Here is a 26750-nt window from a genome sequence, read left to right as displayed (position 1 = left end):
CATACTTCCCTGGCCTACGCAGTTTCGCAGCAGTGTGTTTTGGAATTATCCACTCTGTCTGGAATTTTGGGACCCCTCCAGCCAGGAGCTGAATCCCTGGGATTAGGAATTCCCCATTTAACCCTGTGTGATTCCCCTCTGTCATGAAGCCTCTGACCGCTAAGTGTCTGACATCTGAAGTGCTCCCAAATCCAGAATTTTCTGAGCATCGACGTAATGCCACAGGAGAAACTTCCAAACCCTGACATTTTGTTTCACTCGCAGACTCATGAAAATATTGTGTAAACTTACTTTCAGACCATATATGTTTACAGTATGTACACTAAGTGGATGACGCTAGCGTTTAGACTTGGGCCTCCTCCTCAAGACACTCCTTATGTGTATGCAAGTATTCCAGAACAACAAAAAAAGCAAAACAAAACCACAGAATCAAACAAAAGCAAAACAAAGCACTTCTGATTTCAAGCATTTTAGATGAGGAATATTCAACTTATAAAAGCACATGCATGCAAATAAAGGCAGGGCAGGGATGCTGGGGCTAGGATAGAAGTTAAACTATTTCCTGGAGCTCCCTCTGAAGGCTGGAGTAGGCCATGGGCAGTGACCAAGGGTCCTCTCAGGGGTCCTGAGAGAAGGAGAGAGAGAGAGAGAGAGAGAGCACAAAACCCAGTCACTCCTGCTGCGTCTGTCTCAATATCTTCCCACCCAGCATCCCTGTGTTGCTCAGCCCTTCCCTGCAGGCTTGGAACCACACACACCCATTCCGGAAGCCCTGCAACGCTGCCCCCTCTCCTCCCCAGACCCAGGGTTCTTGCTCTCTAAAGCAGACATCTCAACTGTTTCCGTGACCAAAAGCCTCTGTTGTTAAGAGATTGGAAACAGGGCTGCTTGAGTGTAAATTACACCCTCGAGTATTTCTATCTTCATAGGCAGACTTGTTATCCGCTGTCAAAACCAAAGGAACAAAGCATAGGAAACAAAGGGAAGTACCCATGTCATTTTCTGCCGCCATGCACACCTCACTCTGGAGATGACTGGACCTCATGGTGAGAGGTGGCCATGGCCCTGCTGCCCCGTGGGAATGAGGGTGCTCTCATCTCTGAGAAGAAGATGCTGCTCTCACAGCCCTACTTCCTGGACTTATCCCAGCCATCTCTGGCTTTCCAAAGTGGCCAGTGAAGTTGCCAAGCTCCTTAGAGTCACCTGAAGCCGGGGCACACTTGCAAAGAAAGATGGTATTGCCAACAGGAAGCTCACTGCTCAAGCCTGGCTCAGCCTAGAAAGCATGCTCTTGAGTTGGGGACACCCAACAGTGCAACCTCTCTGAGTGTGGGGCAGAGAAACCCGCCAGGCCTGTTCCACTGCTCAGCTGAGACACAGGGTACTCAGTGGCTGGATCCATCCCCAGTGCTGACTGCAGAGGTCTGTGGGAGGAAGAAAGTACCAACAGCCAGATTGGAACTCAGTGTATCACCTGCAGAGTACTGCATGCTGAGTGTGTCTTCAAAAGATTCATTTATTTATTTGAAAGGGTGACAATGAAAGAGGGATTGGAGAATGAGAGAGAGGGAGGGAGAGAGAGAGAGAGAGAGAGATAGAGAGAGAGAAAGATCTGGTAGTTTGCTCTCCAAATGCAAGGGGATCAGCCAGGCCAAAGCCAGGAGTCAGGAGCTCCAACCTGGTCTCCCATGTGTGGCAGGCAAGCCCATCATCAGCTGCCTCCTAGGAATATTAGCAGGAACCTGGCTCAGAAGTGTACAATAGCTCTGTCTCAAAGCAGGTACTCCAATACGGAACAGGGGTTTCCCAAGTGGCAGCCTGACTTTGTGTGCCACAACCCCACCTCTGCCATCTCCTACATGTGTGCCTCCAGTCCCAACTTTGCACCTTGACATCTGGTCTAGGTCTCCCCTCTGATAGATTTGGCCTCTTTGCTGCAGTGTCGCAGTGAGTTCTCAGCGATGCAGCATGCACAGCTCCAGCCCTGAGATCCACCCCCAACACACACTGGGAGTGTTCTCCCACAGTCTTGCCCTCACCTCCCCAAACAGCAGCTTGTTCTGCATGCTGCAGGTCAACAACAAAATCTGTTCTGTGTTCTCTCATATCCTGTTAACATTACATCAACAAATCCGGCGCTTCTATCTGCATAGCATCCGGGACCCAGCCAACGTTCCCACCTGCCTGCCATTATCCCATCGTTGACTTCCCTGGGACCTCTGGGACTTCTCCATGTCTCTCTTCCCTGTCCTCTCCCCATGGTGTGAGCAACCCGCCTTTGATGCAGATCCTAACACCTCACTGCTCTGCTCATGGCACACGTGGCTCCCTCGCCTGCAGAGCAAAAGCCATACTCCCTGCTGTCACTTTCAGAGTCCTGTTGCTGTGGCTCCAATTGGCTCCCACACCTCAACTGCTGCCACTCCCCCAGGTCACTGCATGTCTGAACACATCTTAACCTCAGGGTCTTAGTATGTATTGTCCTCTCTTCTAGAATGTTCTTCCCCCAGTAACTCACTGCCATGATTCCGTAAGAGGCTGCTCGACCATGCTAATGAATGGGGAAGGACTTGCCCCTGCAACTGTCTTCCCTGTTCCATTCTCACCTATCCTGTTCTCCATATGTGTCAGGAGACTTATACCTCCTGTTGTGTGGTCTATTTTTCCATCCGTTGTCTTTTTCCCCTACCTGGAATGGACATCCAAGAGCAATGAAGTTGTGATGGCTCAAGTGCCTTGGAAAGTGCCTGGTGTGTAACAGGTGTATAAATGTTCACTGGGCTGAACAAAGGAACCAGGAAGAACTGTGGGCCCCAGCCCAGGAAGCATCAATAAAATAATTCACCCTCACAACACCCCACAAACCCAGGATGGTTATAACCATTTTTCAGATGGGAAGTCAGGCTGGGGACAGTCCAGAGTTAAAATCTAGGTCTGTCTAATCCCAAAGGCATCCTCTTTCCTTCAGATTCTGGAGAAAGCTGGGTTTCCCTCCAAGGGCCTCCGATCCGTCTACAGAAATATGCAGGGACTCAAATGTAAGGGACCCCATCTAGCAGAATGCTCATGTGTGCCAGGGCTTTGCACTTCATGCATGGTCTCACTGTACCCCAGCCTAGGCTGGAGGACAGGGAGTCATGTACCCTGAGGAAGAAAGACTACACATGGTTCATGACGGCTCCAAGGCCAGCTCACCAGTCTTGGGCAAAACCTCAATGGTACTGCCAACCTATTGCTCCAAATGAGGATCTTTACCATGATGCCCTCTGTGCTAAACTCTAGAACAGGCATGGTAAAGGCCTACCAGACATGATCACCACCCAGAGTAATCCTCAGAACCCTGCCTAACAGAGCTGCAAGAAAGAAGATGGTTAGCAGCTGCTGTCTGAAAGCACCCTCGATTTCAAGCTATCCTGTTCCTGGCTGCCCTCCTATTACCTCTCCTAGCTTTTGCCTGGGCATGCATCACCTTCATTTAAAGGTGGTTGATTGATTTCTCATAGCACCTGGAGCCAATGACCATTAGCTGAGGAAAACACCAGGATGGCCCGGGTATTTCCAAGGGTTCAATCTCAACAACTCCTCTTCTTCACCTTCCTCTGTGCCATGACATCCTCCTGCCCCTCTGTTCATCTGGGGCTGAGCAGTGGGTGCAGCAATTCCCCAGTCACCAAGACAGGATGGTAGACACGCTTCCCCAACAGCCAGATTCACTTGTTCAGTCACCCGACATCTGCAAGGCACTGAAGCTGCGCCAGATGCTGGGTGACTTGTTTGGGACATAAATACCAGCTGCCTCCCTCCCTGAAGGAGTTCACAGTCAGGCCAGCAGCTAGAGCGTGGACAAGGCCAGTGGCTGAGGTCCACGTGCTGCGAGAAGAAAGTGCAGAGGCAGAAGGCAGCATTGTCAGCTGGAATGACACGGGGTGCAAGGCACGGACCACAGGACAGCGAGAGGGATCCTGTTCCGTAGTCGGGTCATTTAAGTTCCCCAGCATCCATGCCTCAATTTCCCTGTCTGTGAAGCTGGGACGTCCAGCAGGTCATCGCCATAAAAGATCACGAAAAGATCCACATACACAATGATGTCTGCAAAGCAGTTCAACCTGAATAAATGCTGGGTTTTTTCACTTCCTGAATTTCAGCATTAGCATTAGTGTCCTCGGCTATTATCCCTGATTCAGAGACTTAGCCAAAGGAACACAAAGAATACGTACCATCTCTGAGTCACCTCGCCTGACCCAGGACTGATTTTCCAAAGCGCAGCAGGCACACACCACTCCTTTCTGGTGCCAGCCCTGCAGCTGTGTCAGCTGGGGCCCAGTGCCAAGCACACACAGCCCAGCTTCCCAGAGGGTCACAGGAGGGGCAGGACCTCCTGCCCCAAGTTCCGCTTTCCTGCACCCATTCATTATCTTGGCAGAGACCCACAGAATCCCTGCAAAGGCCCCCACCCAGCTCCCAGTGCAGGCCAGCTGGGGCCCCACCCACCCTCCTGCCATTTGGCAAGCTTAGTAACATACCCACTTGCTCCAGGAAGGCTGCTTTGGTGAAGGAGGTCTTAGTTTCTGAAGTAGCCGCTTGCTGTGGAAATTCATCAGCCGCACTGTGGGGAATGCTTCCCCTCTCTCTCCTTCCCTGGTGAAATTGACAGGCTGCCTACATTAGTTGGGCACCACTCATTTGCATGATCAAAAGCAGATTCCTTCCAAGATGTGCGTTCTGCATTTCCCTCCAAGCACAGGCATCTTCAAGGAAGACAGAGAAATCAGAAGCTGGGCTCTGCTACCGCCATGTCCCAAGCTTGGCCAGGGACTGGCCTCAGCTGGGAGCAGGTGCAGTGGGGGCTTTGGGGGAAGGGCAGCCCATCTGAGAGTTGGAAGGCAGAACCTGGCAGCTCGAGGTGCTGGCATGAGCCCCAGCACTGAACATCAAGCCCTTGGTGACAGATTACAGTAAGAGAGGCTCGCAGGAGGCTTCAGCATGTATGTGTGTGTATGTGCGTGTGTGTGTGTGTGATTTCCTGAAAAGAGGCACTGTAGTGCCAAAGCAGGCACTTGCAGAGGCAGCTGGGTGTCACAGTGTAAGGGTCCAGACCCAGGGTGGCTGGGGACATAGGAGAAATGAAGCTCAGTTCCTGGCTTTATGCCATGCAGCCCGGGCAAGCCGTTGTGCTCAGCCAGGCTGCAGTGTGGTTCAGCCTCTGGACAGGGCTCTGGGTATTTTCAGACTCTCCTGATGAAGGACATGGCTCCCAACTGCTGGAGTGCCCTATCCACCCGTCCTGTTGCTCTGGGCTATGCCAACCCCTGCAGGACCCTCTGCCCAGTGTTGTGACCCAGGATCTCACCACCTGCACTGTCACTCAGCAAAGTCTACCCATGGGGCTGAGAGCTGGACCTGCCTGTCAGCGGAAGCACTAGCTCAGAGCTCTTGCTCATCCAGCCCAGAATGTTCAAAAACATAGTTTAAGGACTGCTGTGGTTGCTAAACAAGAGGAATGTAAGTCGCCCTGGATTCATGGTTAGATCTTCATCATTTAGATTCCTTTCTCTGGATTTTCAAAGAAGTCACAAGTATTTTTGTGGATTCCCCAAAGTGTGGTCACTCCTGCCCCATGACTCTGATCGCCAGGGTGAACCGGGGAGTTCAGTGTTGTGGGTGAGCCCACAGTAGAGGCTTGTAAGAGGTTCTAGGCAATCTGGGCTCCCTTCCCCAGGCAGACAAAGTCCTCGTGTTGCTCTGGGAGGAAACAGCCACGATGCACCCTGAGGAAAGCTGAAGCAGGGTGATAGCATAGGTCCTGACAGGTTGGGCAGGCTTTGTAGAGGAAGTGAGTTTGCGTTTGGGTCCTGAGTGTTCATGAGAAAATCTAGTCAAGCAGCAGATACTGGGGTCCCCAGGCAGAGACTGCCGTGGCTGTTTGAGGGGGCCTGGAAGGACCAGGTTTCTAAGAGATCAGTAAATGGGCAAGTGTTAATGATGAGCACAGCATAGGAGCAGCAGGTCAAAAACCTTAGAGGAGACTTGTTGTACAGGATCTCAAAGGACACCACAAGAAGCAATTTTAGTTATCTTGCAATGAGAATTTATTGGAGTATTTTAAGCTAGGATGTAATTATATTGATTTCTCTCTCTTTTTTTTTTTAACAAAGAGCATCTTAAGGAGAGATCGCAAGGAAGCAGATCCCAGGCTGCACTGTGGTGCAGAAACCAGTCAGCTAGAGAGTGACACATGTTAGGGTTGTAGACGCTGTATGTCATGGGTGGTTAGAACTGGGGTTGGCAATTAGAGCTATGAGTTGGGGTTCAGGGAACAACCAGGGCTGGAGTTAGATATTTGGAGGAAAACCTGATGTCACAAAAGTCGAGAACACCGAGGGTTTCCCAAAGGAAGCTAAGGTCAAATGTCCAGTGTCCCTGGACCAAGCCCTGTTGCTACAGGGGTGGGTCAAGGTTGTCCCTGACAAGGAGTACTGAGGGGTGGGAGGGCAGGGGAGCCTGGTCAGAGCAGGCTCAGGGCAACAGACATGGGGACAGTGGCCATTCTGCCTGCCAGTGACCCCCAAGCACATGGGGAACACAAGAGAAGGTTATAGGAGGGAGACGGTAATTGGGGGTGGGACTTGGAATCCAGAAGTGAGCAGATATCTGGGGATAAGGGTGTTGTTCAAACATGATCCCAGAGCTCATCAAGTCCCAGCAGATGGTGAGCAGAGAGTTCCCTTGAGGGCCTCCATGAGGCCACCAGTGACCTGGGTGGGGGTCTCCTGATGGGGGCAAGAGGAGGCAGATGACTGTGGTTTAGGGAACAAATGAGTGTGGACACATGGTGATCATGTGTAACAGGTTTCCTAGGTGCATGTCTGGCCTGGCAATGAGCAGAGACACAGAAGAGTCCCTGCTGGCCATCCTCTTGACTCTGGGTGGGAGGGGGAGTTAAGGTCTCAGAGCCTGGAAATGGTTTTCCCAGCAAAGGCCACCAGAACCCTGAGCAGTGAGTGAAGGAGGGTCCTGGGTCCAAGAGGTAGAAAGGGCTGTGAATGGGTTGTTTCCTGGGGCTAAGCGAGTAGCATGGGCAGGTGCAAAATTCCCAGGAGGCTGCTGGGCTCGAGCAGACCCTGGGATCAGCGCGGCAGGGGGCAGAGCTGGTGAGCAGCGGTGGTCAGTGGCCATCGGCTCCTGCTGGATCCAGTTCAAGGGAGCCAGCCCGCTGCTGTGTGTAGCTGCAGACTGCCTGGGTCTGCCTTTCTCCTAGGCTCCTCTAGCAGCAAAAAGCAGGGTGAGGCCACCTCTGCCTTGCAGCTTGCCAGTCCCTCTGGCCTCACTCCTTGTTACTCCGCCCTCGCCTACCCTCCTCTGGCTCTCCCCATGCAGCTGACCACTTTTCCCTCCAGTTTGGCCTAACCTGTCTTCTATGTCATCACACACATGACCGCTGAACTCAAGCAGGACGTCCCTCGGCCACCCGCACTGTGCCCATAGCATGTACCCCCTGGTGCCAGCGCTTGCGGTGTCTTGTCCCCCGTGAGGACACCCGATGCTCTATTTTGTCTGCTGATGGGTCGTGAATGCCCAGAGCTGCCCTGGGCCTGAACAGGCTCCCAGTGGAGAGCTAATGAGTGAGCGGTGAATTGAAGGCCAGGGCCAGCCATGCAGTATCTCACTGGTCTCCACCTGGTATGAACACAAAGGTGGGTCTAATGAACCGGGTTGATTTCCTTTTGCTTAGTAACTCACAACCTGTCTCCCGTGTGCCTACCACCTTCTTATCATTCACTCTTTTAATCCTGACAGCAACCCTTTCTACGCCCCTGAAATGGAGCTCATTGGAGAGCCAAGTCCCATGTGGGACAGCGTAGCTCCTGAGCCTCTCAAGATTCCCTAGGGGTCTAACTATCCAGTGGGTTAAGCCGCTGCTAGCCAGGACCAAATCCTACCTCCCCCTCTGCATCCCATCCAACTCCCTGACAACTATCTTGGAAGTAACATGTGATGGCTCAAATACCAAGTCCTACCACCCAGTGTGGGCAAGACCCAGGTGAAGTTCCAGGCTCCTGGCTTGGCCTGACCCAGGACTACTCCTTGTATTTGTGGAGTAAACTAGCAGCTGAAACATCTCTCTGTCACTTTGTCTCTCAGATAAATAAAAACGAATAAATATTTAACTTTGCTTGAGGACACGCTAATGGCTGCTCTTGAGCACACATGCGAAGGACTGGCTGGTGCTTGACGCCCTTCAACAGGGTCCCCAGGAACACGCCACTGTCCAGACAGACGTGTCCGCAGCCACACAGTGGCTTCGCACCTGCCTGCTGAGCCTCTAATTGCAGGGCACCGGCATCTGTTCTCCCACCCCGCCAGGAATGAAGAGCTGAGTGCCTTCTTCAGAAGCCAGGCACTCGGCGCCCCCTCCTCACCCAGGACTGGTCAGTCAGCCAGGCCACACTCAGGAAGGATCCGGATTACATTTGGAGGAATCTGATGAGGTCACTTTAAGGAACAAGCACTTCTAGCAACACCCAGAGCTTGGCGCCTGGTGACCCTGATGGTATCCTCATCGTGGGAAGTTTATGCAGAAGCCATGAAGGAGAGTCCGTCCTTCATCCCATGGCCAGCTACTTGCTTGCTTGTTTGTGGTGTTTTTTTAAGTATTTATTTATTTTTATTTGAAATGCAGATTTACAGAGAGAAGGAGAGAGAGAGGAGATCTTCCATCTGCTGGCTTACTCCCGAAATGGCGTCAACAGCCAGACCTGTGCCTATCCAAAGCCAGGAGCTTCTTCCAGATTTCCCACACAAGTATAGGAGCTCAAGGACTTGGGCCATCCTCCACTGCTTTCCCAGGCTGTAAGCACAGAGCTGGATGGGAAGTAGAACAGCCAGTACTAGAACCGATGCCCATATGGGATGCCAACACCCCAGGCTGAGGATTAGCCTAGTATGCCACTGCGGCAGCCCCAACCAGCTGCTTTCTTATAGTGTTCCAGGAGAAGATTCCAAGTGTTTGGGCCTCTCTCAGGGAGACTTGGGCCTTCTTGGCCTCTTGGGTTGAGCCGACAGGGTTGAGCCGACAGGACACGGTACTCGGGTCCCTGTGGGTTTTCTGTCATTGAACATCTCAGCAGCTTTATGAAGACAGCTGTGCTACCATGCCCATTCCATAGATAAGGAAGCAAAGACATGGAGAGATCAGCTAGCTTGAGCTCTCCAAAGCTACAAAGCTAACAAGCAGCAAAGCCACCCTCTAGCTCAGATCCTTCCAGCTCAGGGTGTGGACACAAGGGGCCTGACTTTAAAGTCCTCCTTCTAACCACTGGCCTGCATTGTGTGGACAAAGGTCAAAGCCTCCACGACTCATGCATTCACTGTAGGAAGTACCTGGTACCATGCTGGCATCTGGAGCTGTGGGCATCCCTGGACACCTCCCTTCAGAGCAGCAGGCAAAGTGACAGCTACAGGGCTTGGAGATTTACCAGGACCCAGATGGCCCACAGGACCTCTGGTCTGGCCTGGCCAGGGGGATTAGTAGCAGCCACTCACACTTACTGTTTCATTGGCATCCAACAGTCATTGTGCAATAGGCATTTTTAAAAAATCATTATCTACTTTGCATAAGGAAGGAAGCAGAGGCACGGAAAACAGCAGCATATGCTGAGAGCCAGAACCCAGGAGCGGAACGGGTGTGGAGCCAGATGGTTTGACCTCAGCACCTGCCCCTGGACTGTGTTCTGTCCTGCTCCCTGGAGGAGGGAGCTCCAGAGGGAATCTGGGGTGTCTTAGCACTTGTGGCCAGAGGGACACACCCCCCAGACCCATGGTGCCAGCACTGTATGGGGACTTATGAAAATGCTAGGGGTAAGATGTCGGGCTAGTGGATATGCCAGTTGAAACACACGTTCCTTGGTTGTGTGTCACTGTGAGACACACGATGCCTGGGTTGATGCCTGGCTCTGTCTGGCTCTGTCTGGCTCCTAACTCCTGCTTGTTGCAAATTCAGACCCTGAGGAACATCAGTGGTGGCTCGGCTGGGGGAGTCTCTGACACCCTCGTGGTAGATCCAGTTGGAGTGTCTGTGCTCCTGGGTTCAGCCTGACTCAGCCCTGGCTCTTGTGGGCATCTGAGGGAGTAAGCCGGTAGATAAGTTCTGAAGAGCGAGAGACATCACATTGGCACAAGAATTGGATGTACAGGAGGAGTCTTTCTTAGCCAAGTTTGGCGGCAACAATTCCCACACTGCATTATCCACTGTGCCACATGGCCGAAGTCAGGGATTTTTGAGCTCTCACTAGTGTGTAACAATTAGGGATTTTTTTCTCAAGCCTTCCAATTAGTGAACCACATTCTGGTTGGCGACCAATACAAATCATCCAATCAACTTAGGTGGTAGGCATTAGAAACCAGCTTGGGTGGTACACAACACAAAGTATCCAATTAACTTAAGCTCAGAGCAGTCCTTAAGCCAGTCAGTGAGCAAGCGTTTAGAGCAGCAGACATCTGTGGTTGGCTAGACAAGGAACTAAAATGGAGTCACATCTGCCCACTGCTGTGGGGTGCTGTCACCCGGCTCCACCCCATCACAGAGAGGAGTTATAGGTGTGTGTCCCTCTCTGCCTTCTCCCCACCCCATCTTTCTGCCTGATAAATAAGTAACTCATAAAAGTTTTTAAAAGAATATTCCAGGAATCGACCCTAGACTCACTAACATCAGAACTGTATTTTATCCAGATTTCCAGGCTACACATTGAAATTGTTCTTTTTAAACAGTATGAGCCTCATCTAACAGCCGTTACACAGGCAAGTTAGGCAAGGTGTTTAAGCAGAAGAGACAGCATGGCCTTGGAAAGCGGGAAGCCTGTTTGGAGTTCGGAGAACAGTGTCACCCCCTCTCCCCACTGCCCAGATCTTGGGGTCACTTCCTGGGTCTCAATGCCAGTCCAGCAGCCAGGGTGAGGCAGAGCTGTGACAGTGAATGGGCTGCTTTCCGTGTCCCAAGCCAGTCATGGGGATGAGCTGGAGAGCCTGCTCCATGGGCAGCTCTGCTCATCTCCAGCCACAGCCCTGGCAAATTGCTTCAGAATGCAGGAAACAGCATTACCACCAGCACGCACTTCCTCTAGGTTGTAACAAGCAGACCCGCCTGGGAGCAGGCTATTATCAATTCAGTCCTAGCCCTACTTCCTCTGCCAAGCAGGAGGGCCTGGGGTTCTGGCTGGGGGCCTCCCGGTCACCCTCTTGCGTTATAGCTTGCATGATCATTGCATTATAGCCTGGAGAGGGAAGTCGTGTCTCGGGTTTGCACAGCGATGACCAGTGCAGCAGGAGCCTGAACTCCCAGTCCTGCTGCGCCAGCCATCCTGTGGCTGCTCTCTGCTAGGAACTGCAGGTGGATTTACCTCCTGTGAGCCTGGGGAGTCTCGTGTGCAGACAATCCACCCTTCCCGCACTCCTACTCTGGTTGCACCCACTCTGGGCTTAGCCCCACCCAGTATCTGAGGTCTCTGTAATTCCTCCTTTACAAACATGCAATCAGCAAAGGACCTGAAGGTTCTGCCTGGCCCTCCTCTTCACCTTCACCTATATCCCTGCCCTCCCTGGTTTGGACTCAGAGCAGAACAAGCAGCCTGCACAGGAGAGAAGACCAGCCTGGGCTCCTGCCTGCCTTACACTGCTCACTCATCGCTATGCAGAGGAGGGAAAGATGTGACTCCAACGAGGAGGAGTGCGCCTCCCTGAGAGAGGATGAGGCCCAGGGCATGGCTTGCTGCTTTCCTCTTGGAGCCAGGGGGCTTGGGGACTTGGTGTCCATCTTGAGACAGCACAGTGAGGCAGGTTTAATAATCTACTTGATCCACGAGGAAGCTGAGAGGTTAAGTGATTTGCCCAGGGCCACAGGACAGGAAGAGGCAAGCCCAGCTTGCAGGCCCAGGCTCCTGCCTGCACACCAGGACCTCCTGGCTCCTCTTCTTCCGCTTCTCCTCTGAGGGCAGGAGAGACACAGCCTGTGTTGGCACCATCTCAGGCATTTTAAAGATGCTGAATCTCAGAGAGGCGGATTACCCTCCCTGACATGCCCCTGAACTGACAGCAGACACGTGAACCCTGCATATTTTTAAAGATTCATTTATTTATTATTGGAAAGGCAGATATACAGAGAGAAGGAAAAACAGAAAGATCTTCCACTCATGGTTCACTCCCCAAGTGGCTGCAACGGCTGGAGCTAAGCTGATCCAAAGCCAACAGCCAGGAGTTTCTTCCAGAACTCCCACATGGGAGCAGGGTCCCAAAGCTTTGGGCCATGCTCAACTGCTTTCCCCAGGCCACAAGCAGAGAGCTGGAAGGGAAGTGGAATAGCTGGGACACAAACTGGTGCTGATATGGGATCCTGGTGCGTGCAAAGCGAGGACTTTATCCACTAGGCTACTGCACCAGGCCCAAACCCTACATTTTGACTCCAGACTCAGTGTCCTCAGTTTTCTTTCCAAGTATAATGGATAGCAATGATGCACAGGCATGGGCCCGGTGTGGTGTTTCTGTGCATACGCAGGCTGAACAAGGATCAGATCAGGGCACCCAGTGTACGACCCCCTTGAGCCGGTGTGTTGCGGAGTGGTGCAACAGCCACAGCTTCACTCCCAATGGAGTAGAAAAAGATACATTGTGATTGGTAACAGATTCCTCTGCTGTGTGAAAGAATTCTGGGACGTGTTGCGACTGTAATGCTTGAACATGGACCACCCCTCCCACTCCCTCCCATTCTCCACCCAGACCCCTGGTCGCCACCAGACCACTTCTGCTTCTGCGAGATCCGCTTTCACAGGCTCCCCAGCTGGCTGGAGTGTGCAGCACTTGTCCTTGTGTGTCACACTTGTTTCCTGTTACACGACCCACATGCTCACAAGTGGCCGGATTTCCTGTGGTCTGTGGCAGAGCAGCATGACCTACATCGTGGATGTGGGCACCACGTTGTCTTATCTGCTTGCCCACTGGTGATGATGTGTGAGGCTGTGTGTGAGTGCAGGTGAGTTTGTGTGAATATGGGTGACTGTGCGTGTGCGTGTATATGTGAATGTGAGAGTGTGGGCTAAGTTGATATATGTGTGAATTGACGTGAGTGAGTGTGGAGGCAATGAATGTATGTGACAGCACAGGTGTGAATCCGAGTGTGAGAGTGTGGGTGAGTGTATGTGTGTGCAGGTATGTGGGTGTGTGAGTATTAAAGCTCATGTCAAGCCCAGACCCTAGAGCCGTGTCCAGCTACGACGCGGGGCATCCTCAGCCGAGGAGCTGCCCTGCTCTCCTCCCCTTCGTGCCCACACAGGTGTAGACTGGCTCATGGGGGAAGGCACAGTCGCACCCCCAGATGCCCACAGCACAGCCTGGAGACAGGCAGAAGAGAGAGGGAGAGACCCCCCAGCCGCTCCCGCTTGGCTGGCCACCCTGCAGGCCCTAGCCTTCCACAGCCCCGCAGCCTGCCCTGCTGGTCCCTGGAGAGCCACATACTCACAGGCGCAGTCTCCAGTTCGTGTCCTCTAGAGCAGGAGCCCCCAGAGACAGGTAGGGAGCTCCTGCGCAGGCTCAGGGACTCTTTGCTCGTGGCCCTGAGTGAATAAAAACATGCGCACAGCCCCTTCATGGTGAGTGACCGAGGCAGCGAGCGAAGCTGGCCGTGAGAGCAGTCGGAACATGGACTGCAGGCCAGGACAGCAGCTCACGGGAGCCATTTTACTCACTTTCCTGTGTTAACCCCTCCAGTCCTTCCCGTCACCCCGTGGTGGAAGGAGGAAGGCACTTGGTTAAGGACACCCAGCAAAGGGGAGACAGAGCTGGGTTTCAAACCCCAGCAGACTGCTTCCTGGAGAGAAAATTCTAGAACAAGCCTAAGAGCGGGACACTAACCTGAGCCTTTCAGGATCTGGCCAAGGAATTTTGCAGTATTTTTTTTAACTTTCCTTCTCTTTTCAGAAATTTGAGGAAAGTCAAGGGCGGAGCAACAGCAAAACAGCCTTCTACCAGGCGTTGCAGAACTCGCTGGGCGGCGAGGACGCAGATGCGCGCGTGCTCGCCGCTGCCACGTGGTACTACTCCTTGGAGCACTCCGCGGACGACTATGCCTCCTTCTCCCGGGCGCTGGAGAACGCCACGCGGTAAGTGCCAGGGCTAGGGCACCCCCTGCCTCCAAGGCTGGGCCCTGCGACAAGCCTGGTTTCACTGCTGCTGCCCCAGGCTCCCTCCTGCACCTGTGGGGTTCTCAATGGTGCCAAGAAGTGTAATCCCCAAGGGAGGCGCAAGGAGTGGCTTTACAGTGAGAGTAAGGGAACCTGGATTCCGGGTTGTTCTTCCTTCAAAGGCCTCTGGGGCAGGGACCACAGTGGGGACCCAGTCATCTCTGCCTTCCCCCCCTGCGGTGGCTGGGTGAGGGGTCCACTCCCTTTTTGCTCCCTGTCCCTGGAAAGGAAGCGACATCAAAGCCCAGATGGCTATTGAGCTGGCCTCTGCTGGGAGGGGCAGGCCAGACGGTCTCTGGGTCTCTTGACTGAGGGGGTGTGGCTCCAGTCGGGAGATCCTTCCCTCAGGATGACTTGGTACTCAGCCATGGGGGTCCTGGGGCCCCTGCGACTTTCAGGTTCCCTCTTGGGAAGAGCTGTGCCCTAGCCCGGGTTGTCAGCAGCTGGGTCTAGCCCCCAGGCTGCCTTGTCCAGCGGGTGGGGGTGAGAGTTACTGGGTGGAGTCCAGAGAGCCTCGGTGCCTGGGGTTGAGATCTGAGAAGTCAGCACAATCAAGGGATACTTCCTGGAAGAACAGCCAGCCGTTCCCTTCCCTGCCCCCATTCCCAGATTCCTCTGGGGCCATGAGCAGAAGCACAGCTGTGGCCGCCAGGCCCAGCTTGAGCACCAGCCCCATCAGCTGTGGAGCCTTGCGGCAGGAAAGCGTGCTCCTGACCCACAGAGGCACCCACAGCGCTCATCTCAGTCACCGGGAGGCCAGCGGGTGCCTCCCGTGACAGCTGTGGGGCTGTCCCTGCATTACCAGCCTTGGTCATTGCCGAGTCTCAGTGGTTAGCGACCCTTTCACCCCATGTCTCAGCTGAAGGGTTAGAGACCAAGGCAGTGCGGAGCTGCTGACTCGCTCCCTTTCAGGTGGCTTGCACGCCAGAGCTGGCTGTCACCGCACACAGGGCCAGGCTGTCACGGGCTGCAGTTTCATAAACACACTCGTGTCACCCACAAAGGGAACATGGATAGGAGATGTCGCTGCAGGAGACAGCCTGGCGTTTGGGGCTGGCTCGTTCCTTGTGCATTAGAACTTGCTGGACAGCTTCCCAGCCCTCCCCACTAGAGAAGGAGCCACCCTCCCCAGCAGTGCCACTGAGACACCAGCGAATGTTCCCTGGGTGCCAAGAGGTGAGGGTGGCAGAGTGATGGTCAGGTGGGAGCCAGGGGTCTCAGGGTGCCACCTGTACAAAAAGCCGTCAAGGTTCTGGCATGCTGAGCTCTGCTGTCGGTTACGTGCATTTTGCTGTGATGAATTTTGCTCCCAGATCTTTGGGTAAAACTGCTGCTGGCCCTGGAAGATGTTCATCGCCCAGATTCCTTAACCCCTGATGTGCCATTGCTGGTGGGGGCTGGTTCTGGTATTCCCCACTCATCCTGAGCCAGAGCAGACCCCACACCATGGCCTGGCCTGCTCATCAATGCCCACCTGTACCATTGGAGTACCCTCGCCTGGTGAGCGCAAGGGCACCGGTCTTTGTGGGCCTGGGTCACTGTCCCTAGAACACGGCGTAACCACCACAGCCACCCTCCCCCCCAACCCACCCTACCCCTGCCACTGCCACCTTCTCATTTTCCCAGGGACTACTTCATTATCTGCCCTGTGATCGACCTGGCCAGCCTGTGGGCCCAGAGGGCCCGAGGAAATGTCTTCATGTACCACGCTCCTGAAAATTACGACCACAGCAGGTAAGGGACTGTGAGCAAGGCAGCCACAGGCAACAGAGGCAGTCTGATTTGGGGCAGCGATTGGCAGAGGAGTGGGCCTGTTGCCACTGTGAGCCACAGGAAGACAGAAAGCAGGGCATGGCCAAGGTACAAGTTCTGGATGAGTGATGTGGGACCCATCACTCATCCTCAGTAATGCCTCAGTTTGATCATCTAACGAATGGGTGCAATAGTACTAGCCTCTCTAGCTCATGGTACTTTGAGCAGGAAAAGTAGAACCAAGGACGCAGAAAGCTCTGTGCTGGCACATGCTGTTAGCCATGTGTAGTCAGTACCCAAGAAGCGTCATCATTGACCTTGCTTGCAGCTGTGTGTCTCCAGACTCGCAGCATTTAGCTTAAGAGAACAGCTTTTCAAAGTATAAAAGGGTTCTCTTTTTCTCTTTTAACTAAAGGAAAGTTTCATTTGCCCCAGTAATTTGTGTGCCTTTCTCACTTCCCTTCAGCTTGGGACGCTTTGTGACTTAAGGTCAGGTGAAGTGAGGTGGTCAGCATGGGAGGGAGGAGCCAGAGGTTAACGCACTAACGCACAAGGGATCCAAGGGACCCACACCAGTGGACAGGGGGCATGGCGGGGGAGCAGAGAAGTGGCTCCCGGGGTCCCTAAAATCAAGGCAGGGGTGGTTCAAAAACCAGAGGGGCAGAAACGCTGTGCCAGCTGAGCAGGAGCAGAGCGGCCTGGGGCCTGGCACGTGTGGGGTCTGGGTCGCAGGGACTGTGCCTGTCCTGGGCTCAGGAGGCAGGTGGATGGGCCACCGGATCCACTGCCCAGGTCTGCCTGGGACCCTGGAAGGAGCTGGGACACCATTCCCCTGATCAGCCGTAGCAGTTTCAGTTTCATGCGGGAGCACTTTGGCCGTGAGCCCTTGTCCTGCCCTGAGCTCAGCCTCAGGGACACCAGAGTGCCAGCAGAGCGCCTGTCGCCACGGGACCTATTCTGTGTCCGAGCAGAAGTTACGCCTTCCAGCCTGGGCCAAGGCACCAACCAGCCCCATTAGGGCTGGATACGTGAGCTACAGGGGCTGGTTAAAGGGGTGCCAGCTGCAGAGGTGAGATCCAGCCCCACCCCTCACTGGCTGGGCCACCTGGGCTGGACTCCGTTGTTTCTCTGAGCCACTAGGGCCTCTTCCACACCAGGAGGTCCTTGCTTGTCACCCTCAAGGTTGGCACCCAGCTCATGATAGAGCATACACCAGGATTGTTTTGCATGGCATTAAGGAAACTTGCAAGCACACATTAGCGTTAGCACTCAAAGTGTCCAGAAACAGGCTGGCTCATGGCTGCCCACGCACACATGGGTCCATGGACGTTGCTAGATGTGACTTAAGGGAAGGATCTGGACATGGTGGGCTCTCACTGCAGTCACAGCAGCTTAGGTGAGAGAGGCCAGAGGAGGTTTGTGCCATAAGCAGCAGAAGAGGTAAGGAGTGCAGGGGACAGAGACAGCGGTGATGTGACCAGAAACCAGGGAATGCTGGCAGCCCCTGCAGCTGGAGGAGCAAGGAGTAGGATTTCCAGTGACTCGAGAGTGAGCATGGCACGCTGACATCCTGATGGGAGCTCAGAGCTGACTGCCAGAACTGAAAATTTCAAGATTTTCAAGATTTTTTTTCATGTATTTATCTATTCCAAAGGCAGAATGACAGAGCTAGATCTTACATCTGCTGTTCCCTTCCCAAATACCCGACATCGCAGTGGGGCTGGCTTGGGCTGAAGCCGGAAACCAGAAACTCCAACTAGGTCTCACATGTGAGAGGCAGGTACTAACTGCTTGCACTGTCGTTTGCTGCCTCCCAGAGGGAGCATTGGCATGAAACTGGATTGTGAGCAGAGCAGGGGCTCAAGTCCAGACACCCCAGTTGGGCACGTGGGCATCCCAAGGGGCATCGTGGCCCTTGGGCCCAATGCCCAGCCTGCACTGCCATGACTGGAAGTCTCCCCAGGTATGCTCAGTGGTTCCAGCAGCTTCAGGACACCAGTAGATGCCCCTGGTTCTAGTGTCACCGAAGTTCCCAAACTTCACATGGCTTCCATACGCAGATGGTTTAATATTTGTAGTATGGCTCTTGGAAGGCAGCAGAATGGAGCGGACTCTCCCTGCCCAACAGAAGAGGGGTGTTTGTGGGCTGTCTGGGGCTGGGCAGTTTACAAGTAGAAGAAATATGTTGTTCATGGTGCTGGAAGCTGTGAAGCTAGCCCCCATGACAGGGACAGACATAGTGTGTGGAGAAGGGAGGGCCCTCTTGCTGTGTCCTGGCATGGAGAAGAGGTGTCAGGAACCAGGAGCACTCCTCCTTCATTGCTTAGTCAGCCTCAAAAGACCCTCCTGTTCCTGCTATGCACGCAGGATTCACACCATAACAGAGCCTGAACTTTAAGGAGGGCCGCAAGATTCCCAAGCAGCTGCCGGTGGACGAACAGGGAACCACCCGCCATGGCCCTGAGCCTGGGAGCCCTGAATGAAAACCTGCAGGTTCTTTGTCTTTTGTGCCAGATGCATCTGCACACACCTGTCTCCAGGATGTGGGAAGAGCTCAGGGGCAAGCCAGAGTCCCAGTCTGGATGTACATGGAAGAGAAGATCACAGGGAGAGAGCCACATCGTATGGGTGGAGATGAGAGAGGCCGTGGTCATGCAGTGTCTGCAGCCATCCCAGCCTGGGAGGCCCAGAGTAGGAGGTACCTCCCAATGTCAGCCCTGGCCACAGCCCTGGGCTCTAGGTCTCCCATCTGCTCATCTGTCTCCTGCTTTCTAAAGCAGAGAATGTAGCTGAAGGTGCAGTACTCCTGCAACACGTACCGTTCATCAGGAGCCTCCAGGGTGCACACATACCTTAGGATCCTGAAACTTCCAGGGAGAAAGAGATGGAAACGCAGCTGCTACCTGGCATGAAGAAAAGCAAGCCAAGCAGAGCACAAGAGTTCACGTGGCTCCAGCCAGGGTCCATGGCGCCTGGACCCCACCTGCCTTAGCTTCCTAGCCTGCTGGGACCAAGGGCCACATACCAGGGGGCCCAGAAAGACAAGGATGAGCTGTTCTTTGCTCTGGAGGCTTGAAGTCTGAAGGCCAGGTGTCAGTAGGACTCGGACTGAAGGCTGCTTGGGACGACATGTCCCTGGTCACTGGAACATTCTAGAATGGAGATGCTGCTGTGACAGAGGCCACTCAGGACCTGCCTCCACCAGGTCTGCTGTTGGTATGAGACCTGCCACTGACCTGGGAGCCTCAGCCAAATTACTCTCACTTCCATGATGACTCGGTTGTTTCATTTGCAAAGTGGGTGTAAAACTTGGACCTGCCCAGGAAGACTACAATGATGATGGATTCCTCTAGAGAACAGGGCCTGGCAAGCCCTAGTGCTAAGAGATGTGTCCTCTTATAGCGGCAGAGCGCATTCCCGACAGCTCCCTCTGCAGCTCTCTGCATCCCTGTCCCATAGTGGCAGTGTGGCACCATCCCTGTAGTACAGACCAGAATCAATGAGTGAGCCACAGACACTAACTCATTTCATCGTTGGCAAGTTTATCTTCTCCTAGAAAAGACTTTTCTCTCCCCATCTCCCTTTCTGCTCTGTCGACACCTCTCGTTTTATTTCTGGCTCACATCTCTAAGCTTAAAATTGTGTGTGTGTGTGTGTGTGTGTGTGTACATGTACATGCACACACGCTAGCTTTTCAACCATCTGTCTCCTCCCTCCATCCCTGCTAGCGTATATTAACTTTCCTGGCAGTAGCTAACTAGCAGAACACAACAAAATGTCGCTTACCTTGCAGGTTGTGGCTTATGGCTCACAAAATAACTATGCAGTTCTCTAACAGCCCACGAGATAAAACCTAAGACATCCATCTCTGCAACTGAAGGTGCTCTTCTGGGAGGCAGGATCAGGTGTATGGATGTGAGGCAGGGACACAAAGAAACTAAACTTTGCTGTGTGAGGAGAAGGTTCGGATTCCCAGGTTGGCAGGACTGCAGGATGGTCTTGGGTAACTCCATTTTACAAATAAATGAAAGGCCAGGAAGGGGAAGGCATGATGCCCCCTCCCAGAGCAGGCCAGCCCCGTGCCCTGCCTTCTGCCCTGCCTCCTGCCTGCCTTTAGCTGCACCTGCCAGGTCACCATGGCAACTGTGGAGGTCTAGTTTCCAGAGCATTCGCTGGCCTCATATGAGGTCAGGGTGAGTTACCAGACTTGAACTATATGCTATATTCAGCTCCTTGGTCTGCAGACTTCTGGGGTGTCACTCGCATACCCAGAGGGCGCAGAGCATAATTCAGAGAGAAGCAAATTTGACTCACCTTTTGACAGAGTGGGATTTAACTCTCACTCCGGCTCCAGCTAGGATGTTCACTGTTCTGTTGCTTGAGCAAGAAGCAGCCCAGCACAATGAAAACTGGTGTTCTAATCCCATCTGTTTATTAGCTGCCTGCATTTCAGCAAGATGCTTTACCTCAGTTTCCTCACCTATGAAATGGGTGCAGTTGTACCTACTTCATAGAGTAAAGGTTCAAGATAACATGGGCTGGAAACCTGCTGTACTATAAATGTCCACTACTTGGCCGATTGGTTTATTTCCTTTTAGGAAAAGATAAGGCTCTAACGACAAAAAAAAATCAAAATGACCAATGAGGCAGTCATGCTTTTCTTTTCTAACTTGTCCAAGCCTGGAAAACAACACCAAAAATTTCAGCTTGAGATGTTTTGCATCCTAGATGTCCCCGTGCGTTCCGGAGGCTTCAGCTTTTAGTAGAGTAGCTTTCCTGATGACTGCCTTGCTGAGTTTGTTGGAATGAAATCAGAAGAGAAAGAGAGGGAAGAGTGAGCCCAGGAAGCCCTGGGAGGGGCAGCACCTGTGGCGAGGGAAGAATCTTCAGGAAGGTGGCATGTGAGATGAGTCTGGAGACAGGGGAAGACATGACCGTGGAACAGAACAGAGCCAGGAGGAGTTGGCATGAAGGAGCTGCCCAGGAGGAGCAAGGCCTGGGACAGGAAAGGGCTTGGCATGTCTGAGCAGGAGCAGGACTGAACCGAAGAGGAATGTGGTGGGAGGTCTGGGCGGAAAGGACAGGGTGTCTTAGTTCACATAGGAGTTTGTGTGCAGGGTAGTTGCATCTGACACGTGCATGATGGCAATCGCTTGGGATCTGTAAGAAGCCACGCTCGATGGGATGCACAATGGCGTAGATAAACCAAGCCTGCCTCCTCTGGCCATCCGTTCACTTGCTGCAGGATCAAAGGCTGGGGTAGGGAAGCCACTCAGTAGCATTCTCCTCTTGCATTTCTTTTTTTTTTTTTTAATTTATTTATTTTTTATTTATTTATTTATTTATTTTTAATTATTTATTATTTAACTTCATTAATTACATTGTATTATGTGACACAGTTACATAGATACTTGGGGTCTTGCATTTCTTTAAGAAATGCCAACATAAAGAAGCGAGCTGCAGCCAGGTTGGGGTTCTTGGGAGTGCAGCATGTGCCTGGGAGGGGGTGCGTTTAATTAAACTCCATAATCCCTATAACACGTACAACTGGCGCAGAGCCTTTGCTCTGGGTAGATGCGGTGAGAACAGATATATTGGGTCTGGGAGGCTGGGCCTTCTCCAGACCTTTGGGTACGACACTTTCTTGGGAGGAGTGAAGCACTGTGGTGGGGCAGCGAGCCTGCTGAGAGAGACCGCCTGTGCTGCAGGACATCCAGTCAATAACCCCGCTGGGCTTCCACACATCGGGGAAGCGTGGCACGCGTCTCGCTTGGGGCTGTAAGGAGAACCTGCCTGCTTCCAAGTCAGTTGCAGAGCAAACCATTTGTAAAACCTAAAATTACTTCCTGCGTCATCCCTAAGGACCTGAACTTTGAAGAGGTACTGTGCTTAAAGAGGTCGCTCCTCATAAAACTAATGACCAACTCCTCCAAAGGCTGAGGGCAGCAGGATTGTTGTCCGGCCCTCCTCGCTCTCGGAGGCAGCTATCTAGAGGTGCCAGCAAGAGGTGAGAATGGGAGCATGCGCTGTGGGAACGAAGACAACAAGCTCGCTCCTGCAGACAGAGCCCAAGGACATGCCAGCCATACTGCCTCAGCGGGCTGGAAGGCTGGCTCCCCCGTTGTGCCCCACCACCCGCCAGGCCAGAGCGGTGCTCTCTGGTGTTTGTAAGTTCACGGCCAGCCTCACGGCTCTTTCCCACCCCACATGCAATGGCAGGCATTTCTGGCAGCTTGAAGCAGGCTGAGGGAGCATTTCCGTCGTGGAAAGGGACAGATGTTACAGATACGATTTCTTTTCCTCCCAGAGCCTGTGGTTAACTTTTAGCAGCACAGATGAAGACTATGAATGAAGTCTTTGCGACCAAGAAAAAGGTTCACACCCACAGCTTCACACCATGTGTGTCCAGAAGGTTGTCGCAGGCCCTGAAGCACGCTTCCCAGCACAAAAACACCCACTGTTAGGGATTCAGAGGCCTCGCGCTGGGGCAGGGAAAGGACAGGACAATGCAAGAAAGAATTCAGGGCAGACACCCACAGTGTCTGCTTGCTGACCCTCACTCAAGGTCTGGCTGTAAGCGTGAGTGTGTTGCCATCTTCCTGCTAAGGCCCAGAGAGGTTGTGCATCTTGTCCAAGCTTGCACAGACACAAGGAGTGGTTGAGCTGTTTTCTTTGGAGGAAACGGGAGAGCAGGTCTCTGTGGGAGGTAGAGGCAGTAATGCCTAAAAGTCAAACACTAACCAGAGAGCAGATGCCCAGTGGCCTCCCACACCTGCCATACGTTCCTCCCCCTGTAAGCTGAGTGACCTCAGGGCAACGAGCTGACCTTCCTGAGCCCCTACTCCCTCCTCTGCGGAGTGGCTGGGTGGGAGTGGAGTGGAGTAGGCAGCAGCATTTCAGAGGAAGGTGAGACCAGAAGTAATCACCTCCACCCTGGGGTATGGGTGCCACCCAAGCTGTCCCATCCCACTTGGCCACTCAACGAGCTGTGTGTCTCTAGGCAAGTCAGGGACCCTCTCTGGGCTCCATGTTTCTGATCTGCCTCTGACCATCCCCTGGGGCCACCCCCCAGGTCAGAGGGCTCAGTCTGTGCACAGGACCACTTCCCTTCTGACATGAGCTGCACATTCAGGGGCTCCTAGCCCGCCCTCAGGACATTGTGGCTGATGACAGGGAAAGGACACCGACTGATCTGCAGATGAAAAAGACAGGCACACGACCAGGTGCTGACATGTGGCTCCATCCTGCATGACATGTGACTGACTGCGTGAAATGCCACCAGCCACGGAGGCTCACCCAGCCCTGGTGTCCTCGAATAGGTGTGATTGATCACCTGTGTGTTTCAGCCCCATTGATGGGTCACCAGACACCATGTGACCGGAAATCTCCATCCTGCATCACATGATTCATCCTTCTGATACTGCCAGGCCTCACCTGAGATTACAGAAGATGGGGAGAGCTATTGTGTTCTCGGTGTGGCCACCTCATCCCCAAACAAAGACAGGTGTCAGTGTGACTCCCCTCGCTGAAGCAGAGGGCCAGGGCACTGCTTGGAAAAGTCAACTTCCTTGCTTAGGTGGCTGGGAGGCCCCTCCCAGACTCACAGAGCTCACCCAATGGCCTCAGACCATTCAGAACACTGGCCTGGCTTCTGGGTCTTTCTGCCCATCTTGTGCCACCTACTGCATGTCCTATGCAGTCACCAGACAGGGTTGTGGACAAGAGCTCTGAACCAGGCACCATGCCAGGGTGGGCTGACCAGTGAATGCCAGCCATGGAGACTGGCGAAAAAGGGCTCAGGATACAGCCCTGAACGAACAGCCAGCCATACAGTGATGCTCTCAGGGTCATGGGTGGGGTGTAGCAAGTGCTCTTGCGAACTTGCTTCCCAATGCTGTTCACAAGAGCTCAGTGCTGGGCCCACTCCAGCAACAGCTGTGCCCTGGGCCTGCCCTAAGGAGGCCAGTGGGCAGAAGGCTGAGCCCAAGCTCCAGCACGCCCCACTCCCACCAGGAAGCCCACAGCATCATGTTAAGAGGGAATAGGCTTGCTCTAGGGAGAAACATGGGGGTTCTGCTTCGCTTGATTTCTCTTGCAGTTCAGAATTCCTCTCACGTTTGCTCCCCTCTTCCCATGTTGCCCCAGCCTGGACGTGCTGACAGACGTGCAGCTCGCCTTCGGTCTGCCCTTCTACCCGGCTCTCAAGGGCCAGTTCACCCGGGAGGAGAAAAGCCTGTCTCTGAAGATCATGCAGTATTTTTCCAACTTTGTCCGATCCGGGTAAGGGGGCCTCTCTCCCAAGTCCTATGCTGCCCCACCACGTGCACACGTACACACACACGCACGCGCCTCTTCCGAATGCAGTGACCTCATTGTGCCTCAAGGACTCAGTCTGCTCTCCACAGCTGCCACATGGGTCCCTCGTCACCCTGTCTCTAGCTCTGCCTCCAAGCCAGTGCTGCCTCTGTGTAGCTGATGCTCCATAGGGAAAGCAGCCCAACTAGCCGACACAGTCATTCAGCTGCATCTGACTGAATCATCCAGAAATTGGTTTCCCAGCTTTGACACCAGTGACACTTGGGCTTGGCTCTGTCCTTGCCATGTCCGATGCATCCCTGGCCTGCACTCACCAGATGGCCCATGGTACCCACCCCATTCCAGCGGCAATGACCAAGGTGTCAGCCATTTGTCCCCTAGGGGGCAGACCACTGGGAAGACACCCACTCTCTTTCTGCCCAGGGGTTGGGGGATCACCCTACCTTAAGTTACCAGTGTATACTCAGTGTAACTCAGTATAAAGTGCTCAGTGCCCTACTGTACCCCCAGCTGCCTCTGCTCTGGCCCAACTAGCATAATTACTGTCTGCACCTCCCAAACTGGCCCTGCCATTCCCTCCTCATGGTGATTTGGTTGCCTTTCTGTCTTTGGCCAGGTTGCACTGATGAGCCAGAACCATGCTAGGTCTGCAGGCAAGGTTAAAAGGAAAGACGGCCCGCAGCCCAGCTCTAAACCATTGAAGGCCAGAAACAGACAGACCAGACCATGGCACGAGTCAGGACAGCAGAAAGCTCGATGTAGTTTGTTATGAGAGCTGAGTGGGAAACAACTTCTTGTACTTAGGGCTTTAGGACATGCTTCTTCAAGGGAAGGCCATGAAAGTAAAGCCTTGGCAAGTGCATAGGATGTTCCCTGAAGCCAGAAGAAAGCAGCCAGGGCTGCAATGGTAGGAGCAGGCAGAGCCAGGAGCAAGCACACTGATGGGCATCCACTGGCTTGGGGCTGGCAGGTGCTTGGGAGATGGACCTGGGCAGCCGGTTAGAGAAGGAACCTGGGTCCAAGAATGGGGTGCAATATCACCTCTCAGGGGAAATTGGCCAGGAATTAGCAGGAAAGCTCCCTGGCTCTCGACCACCCGCTCTGCCCCAGGCTTTGGACCATCCATCCAGAAACGGCACACCAATCAGAGGTCATCAGCACAGAAGCGACATGGGGCCTCCTGTGCATCCAGAAAGATCCTTGTCCAGAGAAGCCCAAGAAAGGGAGCTCAGAAAACTCCTTCAGGCTCAGTTCTGACCATGCCCGCAGGGCGGCTCCCACCAGATCAACAGCTGACCCACAAGCAGGCGTGTCTTGGCCTCTGGAGACCAGTACAAGCACAAAGAGAATCCTGGTGACCGAAGAAAAGGCCAGTCTCCCTCATGGATGTTTCTTCCTTCTCCCAGGAACCCCAACTACCCTCACACATTCTCCAGGAAAGCACCAGCCTTCGCATCCCCATGGCCTGACTTTGTCCCTCGAGCTGGAGGCGAGACTTACAAGGAGTTCAGTATCCCACTGCCCAGTCGCCAGGGCCTGAAGCAAGCTGATTGCTCCTTCTGGTCCAAGTACATCCGGTCCCTGATGGTGTCAGCAGGTAGCCACACCCCTGGGTCAGGAGGGGTTCACCTGTGTTGGGGTGGGGGTGGGGCTGATCTTCAGTCTCAGCATCTGCTGGCTGTGAGCCAGGCGCCCTGCCTGTGCCATGTGCTCTGGATGGCAGGACTCATGCCCTTCCCATGAGCCTGGCTAATGTGTGTGAGATTCTCAGCTCTGCTCTTGGCTTCTGAGCCATTGGCTCTTTGCTGGCATGGCCAAGTGCCGCAAGTCCTTGGCCTGGCCCCACAGCCAGACCAGAAAGCTAATGATTCAATCATTAGAAACAACCCACTGTAGGATCTAAGCAGAAAATGTCTATCAGAGTCCATCAGGAGTCTCTGAGAGTCCAGAGAGAATGGGACAGGTACAGGGAGAAGCCCGGGTCTGCCCTGGATCAACCTGCGCCTGCCCCTTCTATTCCAGCTGGAGTCAAGGATGGCCAGTCGGCGGAGACTGACAAGGAGGAGGAGTTGATAACGGCTGGATCAGGGTTGAAGGAAGAGCTCCAAGAGGAACCAGGCTCCAAGAGCTACAGCAAGTGACCATCCCTGTGGTCCCCACTCACCTTGCCACGCCCTCCCTCACCCAGCACTTCCTGCTCCTAAATGGCCACACTGATAATAAAGCATCCACGTGCAACGATGCGTCACTGATTTGCAAATTCTTGAGCAACACTAAACTGACCAAACTTCCTGAGCCTGGGAGTCTTTCAATACACGTGCACATGCGCAGCCCCCATCACACACCAGGCCCCGGGCTGGGGAACAAGGATGTACCGGTGAAGGCCAGAGACCAGCACAGACTAGGCCCTTGTCCGTGTGGGGATGTGAACATGGAGGCAGGGACAAGGGACAG

At 53.6% G+C, this 26750-nt stretch overlaps 2 protein-coding genes across 2 annotated transcripts in view; one reads left to right on the top strand and one right to left on the bottom strand.

The window, feature by feature from the left end:
* Positions 1-4789, bottom strand: part of SLA (Src like adaptor) — a 54469-nt gene extending 49680 nt beyond the window's left edge. The window contains exon 1 of the mRNA XM_058668459.1: positions 4524-4789. The gene's annotated coding sequence lies outside the window, so the exon portion shown is untranslated. The remainder of the gene's footprint in view (positions 1-4523) is intronic.
* The window catches only part of TG (thyroglobulin), a 205445-nt gene extending 178901 nt beyond the window's left edge, over positions 1-26544 (top strand). Inside the window, exons 44-48 of the mRNA XM_004580737.2 lie at positions 13966-14147; positions 15855-15962; positions 24126-24260; positions 25703-25893; positions 26319-26544. Of these exons, the coding sequence (XP_004580794.2) occupies positions 13966-14147; positions 15855-15962; positions 24126-24260; positions 25703-25893; positions 26319-26437 (735 nt within the window). The 3' untranslated portion in view covers positions 26438-26544. The remainder of the gene's footprint in view (positions 1-13965; positions 14148-15854; positions 15963-24125; positions 24261-25702; positions 25894-26318) is intronic.
* Positions 26545-26750: the final 206 nt, after the last annotated feature.

The sequence above is a fragment of the Ochotona princeps genome, chromosome 9, assembly GCF_030435755.1.
Source record: "Ochotona princeps isolate mOchPri1 chromosome 9, mOchPri1.hap1, whole genome shotgun sequence".
Taxonomy (NCBI): Eukaryota; Metazoa; Chordata; class Mammalia; order Lagomorpha; family Ochotonidae; genus Ochotona; species Ochotona princeps.
The sequence above is the reverse complement of the archived record's forward strand: the minus strand, read 5'-3'. Positions and strand labels throughout refer to the sequence as shown.